The sequence below is a fragment of the Cryptomeria japonica genome, chromosome 1 (genome assembly GCF_030272615.1).
Source record: "Cryptomeria japonica chromosome 1, Sugi_1.0, whole genome shotgun sequence".
In the NCBI taxonomy this organism is placed as follows: Eukaryota; Viridiplantae; Streptophyta; class Pinopsida; order Cupressales; family Cupressaceae; genus Cryptomeria; species Cryptomeria japonica.
Window position 1 is genome coordinate 242,206,590 of NC_081405.1, and position 15,068 is coordinate 242,221,657.

At 37.8% G+C, this 15,068-nt stretch overlaps 1 protein-coding gene across 1 annotated transcript; it reads right to left on the minus strand.

The window, feature by feature from the left end:
- Positions 1-2,251: 2,251 nt before the first annotated feature.
- LOC131034126 (chitinase 2-like) lies at positions 2,252-11,004 on the minus strand. The gene is made up of 3 exons (XM_057965523.1): positions 10,970-11,004; positions 6,284-6,330; positions 2,252-3,087 (listed from the first exon to the last, which is right to left on the minus strand). Exons 1-3 carry the CDS (start codon positions 11,002-11,004, stop codon positions 2,252-2,254), a joined length of 918 nt encoding a protein of 305 aa, XP_057821506.1.
- Positions 11,005-15,068: the final 4,064 nt, after the last annotated feature.

Here is a 15,068-nt window from a genome sequence, read left to right on the forward strand (position 1 = left end):
TTGTTGTTGGAGGTTCTCTTGTTGGGTGCAACATTGTTTGTGATGCTTGAGCTTGGTTCTTTCTCTTTTCCTTTCTGGTGCCTCTCTTTCTTGGGAGATGTGGTTTGGAGTTGTGTTCTCTTTTTTAGTTGGCCCCCTAAGGACTCTATCATTGCTCTATTTATGTGGGCCTTTTTTGGGGATTCTTTTCTTTAGGGGTTGGTGTCTTTGTTGGGCTCTCTCATTGGTGATGTATATCCCCCTCTAGTTCACGCTTTCAATTGCAGTTCTTCTAGGGCTTGGCTCCTTTTTGGTAACCTTGTGGACTCTTTGGTCTCCGAGGGTATTTGTTTTTTTTCTTGTTTTGTGGACCTTGTGCTTCTCTGGTTCATTTTTTTTTCATATGGGATTGTATTGTTTCTGCTCTTGTGCTCATCCTTTTCTCTCCTTTGGTGTTGGAAAGCCCATTGGTGAGGATGGTTAGGGTTTGGTTTTCCTTCCCTCTTTTTTCCTATTTGCCAATCCTATTGAGGTGGATGGCTTTGATATTGAGGTGTAGAGAGGCTAGGTGGGTGAAGTTGGAAAGAATTTTTTGGGGGCATCTATTGCCCTAGTTCTTGTGGGAGGTTTCTTTGTTCATGTCTTATCCATACTTTCGTTTATCTATCTTTTTTCTCTTTCGGATGTAGAGACCCTAGTGGAGCTTACTTGTTTGGTGTATGGTAGGTTTGTGCCTCTTCTCCTATTTAAGATTTTGGGAACCTTTCTAAAACCCAATATTCCAATAATCTTGCTATGTATTGCTCATTTGTCTCTAGAAGTGGTGGGTTGAATTGTGTTTGGCTCTTCCACTTGTTGGTTTGTTTCCCTTCAGTTCCTATTGAGGTGAGTTCCTTTTCTATTGAGGTGGAGAGGAGTATCACTAGAGGGGTGATGACTTTTTTCTAGAGGGTCTTTGCTGGTTTCAACTTGATCGTTTTGGGAGCCAAATCAAAGCCCAAGTTGTTTGGTTGCTTTAGCACTTTAGAGGTTTCTCCTTTAATGGTTTTTCCCTTTGTTCTCCCTATTGAGGTGGAACTTTCTTCTATTGAGGTGAGGATATATTTTATAGAGCTAGAGAATGTTCTTATCTAGTGTGGAAGGGATTTGTTGTAAGGGGGCTTCTGCAGCAGTTCTCCTAATGGTTAAGGGAGTCATGTCAAAACCCTTGGAGTTGGTTGTGGGATCCTTTCCTGCTGTTATGCGCCCTTTTTTAAAGAGGAGAACAACTTGGTGAGGAATGATGGATGGAGGTTTTTGTGGACCCTTGTTGTCCCATATTTGGTGGGAGGTTTCTTTGATGTTGTTTTCACCTTTATCTTTCTCTTCGATCAACTTTCCCCTTTGGAGGTTTAGTTCTGGGTGGAATTTGAGTCTGTGGTGTCTTACAGTATTGTCTGTCAACATCAGGTGAGGGTTTTGGGAGCCCTTTTTAAAAAAACACTAAAATTTGTTACAATCTTTATGTATCTTTATGTTTTGGGAGCTTTGTCAAAACCTGTGGTTTCAAGTTATGGGAACCTAGTAAAACCCTTGGTTTAGGTTATGGGAGCCTAGCAAAACCCTTGGTCTATGTATATTTGAGCTCTCTTGCTTGATGGCTTTGATCTCTTTGGTGCTTCAGCCAGTTCTTTGATGCTCTTTTCTTAGTGTTGGGTTGTCGATTGGCTGTTGTTAGTCTATGTCAACTCTAGTTGCCGCATTGTTCTTTTTGTGGGTTTGGATCCCCATAAAATCCTTTTGTAAGGGATTCCGGATCCCCTCAAAACTTATTTTACCTTACCAAAAACAATATTTCTTGACTTAAATATAAAGATCAATTAATTCTAAGAGTAACCGGCTATCAAGGAAACCTCTTATATTATAGAAATGTACTATTAGGACAAGTCACAAATCCACTAAGATAAAGTGTAAACTTTTAGAATAAAAAATAGTGTGCTTGCAACATGAAGCCATAACTTTGCAAGTAGGAAGTCATGCAGTGAAAACACCATAAATCACACGATAGCTTTGGCAATACTTTTTTTTACGATATTGGATGTTACAAAGAAGGAGAACGAGCCAACAATGTAAGTCATGCTCCTCAAAATTATATTGATCTTAAGCTGGAACCAAATGTTTATTAGCTTATCACTAGAAATATCGGCAAACAACTATTTTAGAAGCAAAACAGAAGAAAAAGACACTATAATTTATTTGCTCCAACCATTACCAACAAATTGTATGGTGCTAATCAGGAGCCTAGCAGGACAGCCTGGGATTGTTTCTCGAATTGGAAGTTATTAGACTGTGAGGAGTCTGCAGACCACACAAAGATGCCGTTGAGCTTGCCGGAGTTCCTGAGCATTCGGCATGCGGTAAAGAAGCCTTTTGCAGGTGACAGCCCTCCACTGCCCTCCGTCATGAAACTAGCCAACACTTTTCCGCCACTATAGCGGGACTCCTGATCGTTGAAATGTTTGATGAACTGTGAGACGGTGGTGCTCGAGTCGTAGGCATAGAATTGGAAATTCACAAAGTCAATCAAATTGCCATAGCTTTTCCAGAGTGCTGTGTAATGGGATTGGATTGGACCGTCGTCATAGGGAGCGATGGAGGCAAAGGAGATTACTTTGTTCCGCTTTAACTGTGTTATGAGCTGCCCAATGCACTCAGCAAATGTATTGGGATTGGTAAAGTCGAAATGCTCATAGTCGATGTCGATGCCGTCAAGATGGTATTCCTTGATTAAGCTTGTGAGCGAAGAAACGGCGTTGCTCACCCACGACGACACAGATGATGGCATGAACTGGACGTTGCCACTTTCAACGCTGTCCCCGCCTAAGCTGAGAGCAACTTTGACATTCTTGTGTTGGGCTTTGATGGCTTGCACGGCGCTGGGGCTCAGATTGTCATTATCCCAGAAAATGTTGAACTTTCCATTTGTAGGAATGCTTCCTGACGGGGTGTAATCGATAGCAAAGGCAAGAATGAAATGAAACTGGGTGCCGGAATCGATTGGCAGGTCGGAAAATTTAACATTGTTGAACTCTGCCCCAATGTATTCTCTAAACAAGTTCGAATTCGCACCTGAAATGTATTCTCGTTTAGTTAGTATACCTCCAAATTTAAAAAACATATACCAGTTTGGAAACCTGATAGGAAACTCACACAACTGACGTGAAAAGCATGAGTGGGATCTTTGGGAGCATTTTTTATAAATCAAGTGTAACTTCACCAGTGAACCAGAAAGATTTAACTATTCAAAACTCAAAAAAATAACAATATTTCCAAGAACGAAATATTTATTTCATTGAAATTGATCAAAGAAAAACTTAGGGTAGTTGAAAGGAGTTTTCCAAAATTTATGTATATCCTCGAAAATAATCTTGCAGAACCCTTATTAGTTTGCTATACAGACCAAATACTCGACATTAAAAATAGCTCAGCACATAGCTGACACACTGTTCTTTGTTTATTTGGATTTTAATGTCTCAAATAAAATAAAGTTTGTGTATCATATGAATTCTTTTAAAGTATTATTGGGAATCAGTCACAGCAACCCAAATATGAGCAGGTCTTAAAGGGATAATAATTCAATGGTAGAGCATTCTAATAATAAATGGAAGATCTTAGGTTTGAGGGTTAACCAATCCACAAAAATATCAGTATAATATTAAAGCTAAGTCATCATCAAACGTTCTATAAAATGGCTCAAAAAGTGTTGAAAATAAATCACCCGCATCAAAGATAACTGATCCACAAATACTGCTTTCACACAGAGATAAATTTCTTACATTTGATTAATTAAAAGGAGAGACCTACCTATTGTAGTAGGTACCAACGTCGCAAGAAGAAGTAGAGAAATCTTGAAGAATTCAGCCATGGAGTTGGAGGATTGTCGTGAGAAATGTGCAAGAAAGATTGCAGCAAACGCTCTTAATATATATCCATACATGACGTTGAATGACCTAAGCTACGACAGATACTCTTTTCCAGATTAGGCGTCGTCATGTCAGCCACCAGGCAAAAACGACCAGCCTTTTATATTTTCAAACAATTTTTATGCTTTCAAAAGTGTTCAATAAATTGTTGTTTATCAGTCAAAAACATCACAATGGCTGGCACAATTAACACATTCTTTTTGAATTTAGTGAAGATTCGTTCTTAAAGCCAACCCGCGTTCTAAACACTTTTTTTCTGCATTCGATTGATACCCTCATTAATGATTAGGAGCCAATGGTTGTGGGTACCCATTGCATTTAAATTCAAAGTAATTGCATATAATAATCATCCATCACTGTTCTAGAAGGATCGCGTGAGGAGATATTATTTTTCTTAACTGCATTATCAAGAACAAAAATCCAGCAATTCGCCGACATATCTTTCAGTATATGTCCGCAACGAAGTGCTACTTATCTTTCAATCAAACTAAACACTGTAAGCTCTTATTAAGTTCAAGAATTCATTCTAATACGACGGAATTTTTATAAAGCATAATGATTAAAAAATTTCATATTGAATTTGACATTTTTACCGTCTGCTCATTCGTTAATGGCATAAATACATTTGATTAACAGGTGAGCAAGTGTTCCAAATCTCGGATAAAGTTCAGCTGGCCAGGAAGTCTGTGAAGAATATATAATTTGGCATCATGTGATTGGAGTTATCTTTTTACTAACTGCTCTCCCTCAATTCGATAGGCGTCTACATGAATAAAGTATAGTGAAGTGTACAAACGCAAGTTGCAATTTTCCATCTGTATGCTAATGAATTTTATATTCAGTTTATTCCTCCTTTGTTTTGTACTTCATAATCGACATGTTTGGAAGATAATTCCATCTATGGATGCCATTCCAAATCAAAAGCAATAATACTAAATGCTGGTTCAGTAGTCAATTTGAAATATGAAATGATATTATTATTATTATTAAAATGATGGAATTGAAGAAAAATATTAGTTTAATATATTAAGTTGTATTGTTTATATATTTAGGGATAAATAAATGGTCAAGATGTTGAAAATGTAGACAGTAGTCACAAGTTCAATTCTTCTAGATTTATCGTTATGTCAGTTGAGGGTAGCTCATGTAGATAGAGGTATAGTGATACGTCTTATGATTTCACTTTGAGGATCCCAATGGGCATTGATCCTTCTATTATTACATTTATCAAGGCTGTGAGATTTTGCCAAGATCAAGGGCACAATGAAAAGTATAAAAATAGAGACAAAAGAATGACAAGAACAAACTGTATTCTCATCAATATGAAAATGATCAACTGGATTCACCAATACAATGAATATAGGCCTTCTTACATAGGCAAGGCCACATGGATGTACGAGCACACAATCATGAGATGTGGGTCAATGAGAAACAAGGGTAGGTAAGAAATACTAGGGGTAGGTAGGAGAAATAATATAATATTCCACAAGAGGTGGATGACCCACTGAATGCGAAGTGTAACAACAAAACAAGAGCACAAAAGGTGGAATTTCTCCTACAAGCTCTATCCCTATGTGCACACTTCCCTAAGTGTCTCAAATCCAAACTATGAAGAAATGCATTATCCTAAGTTAACTTAAGTAAAGTTTAATAATATCCATAATGAATATTTATTTACACCAACACCCCCCCTTAAGTGCAACTTAGGGGAATGAAGACTCAAGTCAATAATGCAAGATGGGTCCCAGCTACTAGGCCATGATAGGTACCCATGTACAATATGCAAATGCAAGCAAAACAATGCAAAGCAATCTCTCACAAACGGAGAAAAGGAGAAAACTCAGTGGGAAAAAACTCCCCCCAAAAGAGAGATGAAAGTACAAAAGACTCTCAAAGAAGAAGGACAAAACCTCAAAGAGGAAAATGTCCCCCTCATAAGAGAGGAAGGATAAGTCAGCTGACCCCCCCCTAATGACACATCCCACACCCCCAAGAGAGCTCACAACTGTTGGAACTTACTCTTGGTGAAAGGTTTGGTGAATATGTCTGCAACCTGCTCCATTGTAGGACAATACTACAAATCAATGACCTGCTCCTGAATGAGCTCTCAGATATAGTGCATATGAATCTTGATGTGTTTGGTCTGCTAGTGCTAGACCGGGTTCTTCGAGATTGCAATAGCACTCTAATTGTCGCAATGTATAACTATCGATCATGGAGTGGCGAACCCAAACTCTGTGAGAATCTGCTGGAGCCAAATGGTCTCAGTCGCTACGTTAACAACACCTCGATACTCAGCCTCAGTCGAAGAGAGAGCAATAGCATATTGCTTCTTGCTCTGCCAACAAATGGGGCCTGAACCAAGGTGAAAACTATAACCGGAAGTAGACTTATGATCATCAAGATCGCTAGCCCAATCGGAGTCTGTGTAACCAGCCAAACGAAGTCCTGTGCCCGTTGCATAGTGAATCCCATAGTGATGTGTACCCTGAATGTAACGAAGGATGCATTTGGCGGTTTTCCAATGATTCTCATGTGGTTCCTACATGAAGTGGGAAACCATGCCAACTGCAAATGAAATATCAAGGCATGTATGGGTCAAGTAGATGAGACTACCCACAATCTAATGATACAAAGTGGCATCAACTGGTGGAGAAGAACACTGAGTCTCAAGATTGACTCCGGAAAGAAAGGGAGTCGGTGCAGGCTTACAATAAGCCATATGAAAGCGTGCAAGTAGATCAAGAGCATACTTGGGCTGGGATAGTGTAATCCCGGAAGGTGACTGTGAAATCTCTATACCGAGAAAGTAGTGCAAAAGACCCAAGTCAGTCATAGCAGATTTGTCATGCAAAGCAAATTTGACCCTGCTAATGATGGATGCGGTACTCCCTGTAATGATCAAATCATCAACATAGAGCACACGTATCAAGTGAGAGTCATCCTGTCACAAAATATAGACATTCAGATCAGAATGACACTTGGTGAACCCTGCTAAGGGAAGAAAGGAATCCATCTTGGCATACCAAGCCCTGGGGGCCTGCTTAAGGCCATAGAGAGATTTCCTTAGTCTGCAAACCAAGGAAGTATCCTGGGTGAAACCTTGTGGCTGCTCCATATAAATCTCCTCATCAAGGTCACCATGAAGAAAAGCACTCTTCACATCCATCTGATGTACAACCCAACCATGAGCTACAACAATAGCAAGTGTCAAGCGAATGGAGTTCATCTTGGCTACGAGTGCAAAGGTCTCAGTATAGTCAACACCTACAACCTGAGAGAAACCTTTCATAATAAGCCGAGCCTTATACTTATCCACACTACCATCCACAACATACTTGGTCCGATAGATCCAATTACATTGAACCATCTTTCTCCCCTTAGGGAGATGGACTAAATCCCATGCGTTATTCCTCATTAAGGAACTATACTCTTCCTCCATAGCTTGGTCCCACTCAGGAACCCCTGATGCTTCCCGAAATGTTTGTGGATCGGAAGCAGTAGCAATGAATGCATGTGGAAGATCCTGATGTTATGATCGAGTTCTCCATGTATCTGAAGGATCCCCAACAAGAGAACCCGTAGAGTCAAGTGTTTGTCGAGCCCAATGAGGTCTAGGTGGAAGTGGAGAATGAGGCTCCTCAACTGCAAGTGGACCCTGCAGAGGTGTAACCCTGCGAGTTGAAGTTGAAGTAGTCTCATCATCTGAATCACTAGCATCACTATCCACAATGGAGGAAGGTGGAGGAGGTAGAGAGGCTAAGCTAGGAGAGCTTTCCTCAAAGTGAACACTCCTCTCAATGAACACCTCATGTGTCTCAAGATCCATCAATCTATATGTCTTATCACCCTCAGGATATCCAACAAATATGCAAGGCTGACTCTGAGGTTCCAATGCCTTGCATTTCTGTGGAGGTATGCGAGCCCATGCTGGACACCCAAAGACTCTGAAATGTCTTACAATCGGTTTCCTACCAGCCCAAGCTTCAAAAGGAGTAATACCTTGCAAAGCTTTGTGACGAACCCGATTTTGGATGTGTGTGGCACAACTGATAGCCTCAGCCCAAAAAGCGAGATCAAGAGAACATGCATAAATCATACAGCGAGCCATTTCTTTGAAAGTTCTATTCTTTCATTTTGCAACTCCATTCTACTGTGGAGTGTATGCTACAGAATGCTGAAGGTCAGTCCCCTCAAATGTACAAAAATCCTCAAGTCTTTTGTTCACATATTCCCTTCCATTATCAGTGTGAAGAATCTTCACCACTTTCCTGGATTGCTTCTCCACACGAGTCTTGAAGTCCTGAAATCTATCAAATACTTCACTCTTATGAATAAGAAAGTAGATCCAAGTGAAGCGAGAGTAGTCATCAATGAAGGTGAGGACATAGCGGGCCTTACTAAATGAAGGTACTGGAAATGGACCTGCTACATCGCTGTGAACAAGTTGAAGAACTTCCAAAGCTCTCCAAGCTTTCCCCTTATCAAACTTCTCCTTGGGATGCTTGCCCATGAAACAACCTGAATATACACCTTCTGAAAAATGGATTCGAGGTAGACCTATGACCATGTCTTTAGTTCTGAGCTGCTGAAGATAGTGGTAGTTGAGGTGACCAAACCGCTCATGCCATAGCTTACTTTCTAAATTTGAATGAGTAAGCAAGGCCCTAGAAGGTGAACTTGGCACAAAGTGGAAGAATCAATAAAGCCTTGAGTTGTCATTGACTTGTCCTACTACTACCACGGCATCATCATCAAGTTCCTTTACCACAACTAAATCTAGTGTAAACTCAACCTTTTTCCCATTCCCATAGTGAGTGATTTGGTAGATAGAGAGAAGGTTGGTAGACAAGTTAGGAACATAGAGAACATTCTCAAATGTTCCATCATCAATGTCAACTGAACCTTTCCCTTCAACCTCTACTTGTGTATCATCACCTATGTAAATGTGAGGTACCTTAGATGGCTCCAATGAAGAAAACTGCTCCTTTGTAGAACCCATGTGATATGAGGCACCCGAGCCAAGTATCCATTTTTGTGAAGAACTTGTTGTAGCCATAAATGCTTGCCCTTTTCCCTTAGAATGTGAGGAAGAGGAAGGAGATGAATCCTTCTTTGTGTAGGCGAATGGCAAGTTAATGTTGTTTTTCTTAAGAAGATTAGTTTGTTTTGTGTGGCATCGATGCTCATTGTGACCATACTTCTTTCGATATGCATAAGTTGGTTTATCCTTCTTAGGTGGTGTCCCCTTCTTGGATTAAAAATCGCCTTGTGATGGAGAGGATGACTTTTCTTTTTCCTATTGTGGCTGTGACTTAGATTGCTTCTTCTTCTTGTTGGAATATTTGCCTTGACTTCCTTGATTCCCTTGATTAGCCACCAAAGCCTTGGACTTTGAAGACTTGAGAAGCCCCATGTTCAACAACTTAGATTGTTCCAATATCAACATATCTGTGAAAGCATCAAATGAAGGCATAACATAGGAACTCCCCACTGTCAAACGATGAGTTTGGAAGCTAGACACAAATGCTACATATTCTGGTGCAAGCTTGTCCAACAAGTTGAATATCAACTGAGCATCTTTTTTGTCAATTCCACAATCCTTAAGCTCTGCTCTTATCTCATTTGCTTTGCTGACATAATATTAGATTGTATCAAAACTCTTGGGATCCAGGTTGGTGAGCTCATTGTCAATCTTATAAGCTCTGATTTCATCAACTTGACCATACAATTTCTGAAACATATCCCAGGCATCTTTGATTATAGTACACTTTTCAATATGAAAGATGAGGTCATTTGATACATACTTGTACAAAGTTCCAAGAGCCATGCAATTCTTAGTGAGCCATTCTAATTGAGCATTAGGATCAGACTTAGGATCAGGTAGTGCTGTTATTGTTCCATCTATGTAATGTGTGAGACCTTTTTCCATTAATTTGCTCCATACATTAATTTTCCATGATGCATAATTATGTGGAGTTAAAGGTGGAAATTTATGAGGACTCATTGCAAGAAAAATGAAAGAGCACAAGGAAAGAGAGGCACAATCACACAAGACACCCCCCAAATTCACTCAATCAAAGAACCCCCCGAAAAGTGATGATTCAACATTTTATACTTAGTGCATGTATAATGGGCCACTTGCAAAAAATGGCAAAGTGGACTTCTGATTTCAATTTTACAACTACCTCAATAAGGCCAAAAGAGACTCAAACTAATAATGTAAGAGATCTAAACTAAGATCCAAGCAATTTACAAGTACCAAATAGGCCAAATAAGACCAATATATGAAAGTACAATTTCTACTTAAAATATCTAAAATCTGATCATATATTATGAAAGTAGATGAAAAAACATGCACTTTCAAAAAAAACGGCACCTGAAAAGGAGGTCGTATGAGCTCAAACAAGGCCTTTGAAGTTGCAGAATTGAGGATTAGAGAGGTACAACTGATAGAATTTGAAACTTCCGAAACACTTATGCACCAAAACCAGAAAATAACCACAACACTGTGAAGAGCATGAAAAATTAGCCCAAATCAAAAAAAAATTCACCCAAAAAGAAGCAAATTGGCTCTGATACCATGTGAGATTTTACCAAGATCAAGGGCACAATGAACAGTATAAAAATATAGACAAAAGAATGACAAAAACAAACTGTATTCTCATCAATATGAAAATGATCAACTGGATTCACCAATACAATGAATATAGGCCTTCTTATATAGGCAAGGCCATATGGATGTACGAGCACACAATCATGACATATGGGTCAATGACAAAAAAGGGTAGGTAAGAAATACTAGGGGTAGGTAGGAGAAATAATATAATATTCCACAAGAGGTGGATGACCCACCGAATGTGGAATGTAACAACAAAATAAGACCACAAAAGGTGGAATTTCTCCTACAAGCTCTATCCCTATGTGCACACTTCCCTAAGTGTCTCAAATCCAAACTACGAAGAAATGCATTATCCTAAGTTAACTTAAGTAAAGTGTAATAATATCCATAATGAATATTTATTTACACCAACAAAGGCATATATGTTATAGTGGATGACATCTATGTTGTGGTTTCTTATGCTTCCTTATGTTTAAGAACAACTTATTATTTTATGAAATAAGGTTTATACATTCCGGAAAAATAAAATTAGAATTATAACCTATTCAAAAGAAAGATGTATGGGATGGTAACACATCACAAGTTTAAGCAATGTTATTCACATTTAGGAGAAAAGCTATAAGAATAACAAAAAATATTATAAAAGACATTACGATGAGTGGGAGTAAGAACTATGGTGCTAGGGTTTTCAGAGGAGGCAAAGTTGTAGGGGAGGCAAATTAGGGAGATGGTGATCATGAGGATGGATGGGATAGCCTAGATTTTTTGATCCTAGTCCTATTTCCTTACGCTTTGATGGAGGAATTTGATCTTCCTAAATTTTTGCTGGTTCCTAGCTTTTCCCTACTCTAGGTTGTATCCTATGTTCCCCCTTTTTGACGCAAACTTGGTCTTGACCTTTTTTTATTCAATTTGTGTTGGTTGCACTTGTTGTCCATTGGCTTCTACCTTACTCCTCTTGGATCTATGGCTTTTGGTGTCTCTTAGAAAGTTGTGCCATCTTTTGGGCAGACGAGAGGATGCTATTCTTCTTGGTGCTACAATTGGGTTCTCCTCTGCCCCATGCCTAGATAAGGTCAAGAGTTTCTTTTATGTTATTTTTTCTATGGGTATTATTTTCATCATACGTCTATCACTAGCTCCTCTCTTTTGGTTAAGGTTTGTAGATCTATATCCACTCCCATTGGGCTCAATGCATACCTCTAGGTTCATTTGTTGCCTTCCTTTAGGCATTCCCCTTGTTGTTTCATTCTTTGAAGGAGTCAGTTGTGGCCGATGGGTGGTTGTGCTTGGTAAGAGACCTAGTTTCCAATTTTGTGGATAGCTTTCTTGGTGGTTGCACTCCCTCCCTTGGGGCTTCGAATTTGATGCTTCTTGTTAAGGTGGTAAGGGTTCTATTGGTGCTAATCACTCTTCTTTCCTCGGATGTCTTATGGAGGTGGATTTTGTTGATGTTACGTCTCATTCTGCTACATTGTCTACATCGACAAAGGTTGTTGGTTCCTTTATTACTATTATTACGATTGAGCTAGATTTCAGTAGTAAGGCCTCCCTCCCTCTTGTGCATATGCATAGTGGTCCTTTTGAAGTGGACTTGCTAGTTTTTGTCTTCCTAGAAAATTGTTTAGTTGATAATGGACCTATTGAGGGAAACCTAGTTGTTGTGGTTGTTGGAGATTTTATCTAAAGTCTTTTAGGCTCCTATCTAACCCTTTCCATTCATACAAATATGGTGGTTTGTAGTGGTTTCACCTATAAAAAGGTTTTAGGGTGACTTTCAAAATCTGATGGTTCTCTTTGTTTTGGGTCATTCTTCGACTACTTTTTCTATAGTTCAAAGAGTCGTCGAGCATGAAAGGTTTATGGATCCTTTACAAAACCTAGTTTTCTCTCTCCTTGATTATGGCCAAGGTGACTCTAGTCTTAGGTTTCAGGATCCTTTGGAAAACATGCATGTTCTATTTGATATGACACAATAGTTCCCCTCTGGTTCACTCCTCCAGTTAGAAGCTTCTTGTCTTTGAATAGGTTTCATTTTTTTTGGTTATTCAGTCATCTCACTACTTTTGAGATCCCTCTATTCAACCTATTGGTTGTTATGTAGGGGTTGGGGTCCTCTCCCGATTTATCAAATTAAAATAAAAAGTATTACGTAAGGAAAATGTAGGAATTCATAAACACAATTATAATACTAATAAATAGTTAAGAAGCCAAAGAAATAAAACCAATTATAAAAGGAAGATCCTAATTATTTGTTTTATATTACACATTGTCATTTGAGAGATCATACTCAACAATAATATTCTTCCAAATAGTAATTGCATTACTTATTGTAGGTTGCTAGTCTTCATATTGTAAGCACTTGTCACCTTGTAATAAGGCCAAAAAAAATGCGAGGAATTGAATTTTCCTATCAAATATAAAAGAAGAAACTCCCATGTACACTAATAGAAAGACATAAAGGAAGGGTGACCAACCTACGTAGGCAAAGAACAACTATTAAAAATAACCAAAGGAGAAAACGATAAACCAATCTATTTCATAGAATCTTATTTTAATTTTTTAGTACACTCTCCTATCAAGCCACCCAATGGATAAAAAGCGTGACTAATAGAAAGTGAAATAGGATGAAACATTCCTAGTGTATTGTCAATATTTTAGATGAAAGAACATTGAAACATTAGGATCATGATTGAGGCCACTAATGAAGACCTCACCAGGGATAATATTCTAGTGCAAATTTAATAATATGCAATAAATTTTATTTATTGAAATGTGTAAGGGCATGTAATGGGTGGTCCAAAGTATCCTTGTATGCTTCAATTCATTTTTTAATGCCAACTATATATAGATGTGATACTGATAAAATATTTCTTATATAAATCATGAAACTAGTAATTGTATCAAGAAACAATGTATTCACTCAAAATGAATTGATTACAAATAATAAATTATTATAACATAAATAGTTTTGTAAGAACCCAAAAAAAATAGATATTTCATAGATTTTCAATATAAAAATTGAGTAAGAGTAATTTATGTGATTTTTTTTTACCTATGAAAATGGGTTAGCTCTTTGAGGAAACTTATAGCTATATTTGGGGATTGTGAATGCTTGCAAATTAATTTTTTTTATAATAATGTGACAAAGGGTATGATGGGACTAAATTAAAATGTTTACTTATAAAACCCTTGTGAGCACCTTTTATTTAGTGCCATGGGGATTGAAAATATCTTTTTTTAAGATTGTTATTTAATTTTAAGGATTGTCCCCAATAATAATTATCAGTTTTCTATATACATTGACTATTTGACTCATGGACACTAGCACATTGTTGAGGCATCCATGCGACACAATAACGTCCCCCGAATCTATAGACTAAATATAGTCATTTGAGCATTACAACTATGATTGGTAGAGATTGTAGTACCTCTTCCTACACCCACCAATATTAGTCTCACTTCTCGAATGCATACTTGGCCTTTAGATCCTTATTTCCAGTCTCTAGCATTTGGGATTAGGCTCGAGAGTATTGGAATTATATTTCTCACTCTCTTGAACATTTTATTTACAGCTTTCAACACTCTTGGCTCAATTTTCATTCTTTTCTCTCTCTCACACAATGATATTCATGCTTCTGATTCTTAATATCTCGATGCTATTGAGAGAGTCTCATTATTCTTCTTTTTCTTTCGGGAATTCCTTTGCTTTGGGTGTGGAAGGGGATTTTATTATCCTCTTTCTATCTCCATTTAGCATATTTATTGTTGTATTTGTTTTCATTCCATTATCATTTTAATTTATCTATCTATTTGGTTCAATTTGAAGATGGAAACATCAAAGCAAGAGTTTGACTATGGTAGACCTTTAAACATAGCCCCAACATTTTCTTCTCTAGTTTGTATGTAGTTTTTGCTAAAGGAAGAGTTTTTGTACTAGAAGCTTCTAGTGGGTGATTGTTCATAAAGCCAATCTTTATTTTATCTCTTGTTAACATTGTTATTTAGATGCATTTATATTGTTCAGAACATCTTTAGATTTTTTAATTTAGTCATTATGTACTTTCAGTGTACAACTCTATGTTATGTCTATATGGGACATTAACATGCCAGGTTGTCATCCTAGATCCACACATGCATCCTCAAGAACAAACTTTGTAGAGAATACTAGAGATTTTATGTTAGCTATCCTTTCGAGTTTAGTAGTTTGATAGACCTTCTATTCAATAAATATTTCTAATGGGTTTGGGTAGTTTGTAGTTTATATCTCTTAGCTCGCAAGAGCCCCAGTTTAGTGAGATGGAGTGGCCATATTTTCTCCTCTAGGTATTCATCACATTGAGGGTTTCAAATTTCCTCCATATTTTTGAGAACTCGACATGGATGCATCTTGAGATTGTTTAATTGTGTATGTGTATTCAAGTTTTTTTCCTAAAGTAAGCTAAAAATTTGTGAAATTTTTCTTTAAATAAATAGTCTAATACTTTGCGTTAGGATCCTTTATT

Excerpts from the sequence above, each read along its gene's own strand:
- LOC131034126 (XM_057965523.1), bottom strand. The coding sequence starts at position 11,004 with ATGTCATCCACTATAACATATATGCCTTTGTTGGT. Across the intron at positions 6,331-10,969 it reads ACATATATGCCTTTGTTGGT|TCTACTTCCGGTTATAGTTT; the intron begins GTAAATAAATAT and ends GATGATCATAAG. Across the intron at positions 3,088-6,283 it reads GGTTCAGGCCCCATTTGTTG|GTGCGAATTCGAACTTGTTT; the intron begins GCAGAGCAAGAA and ends AATACATTTCAG.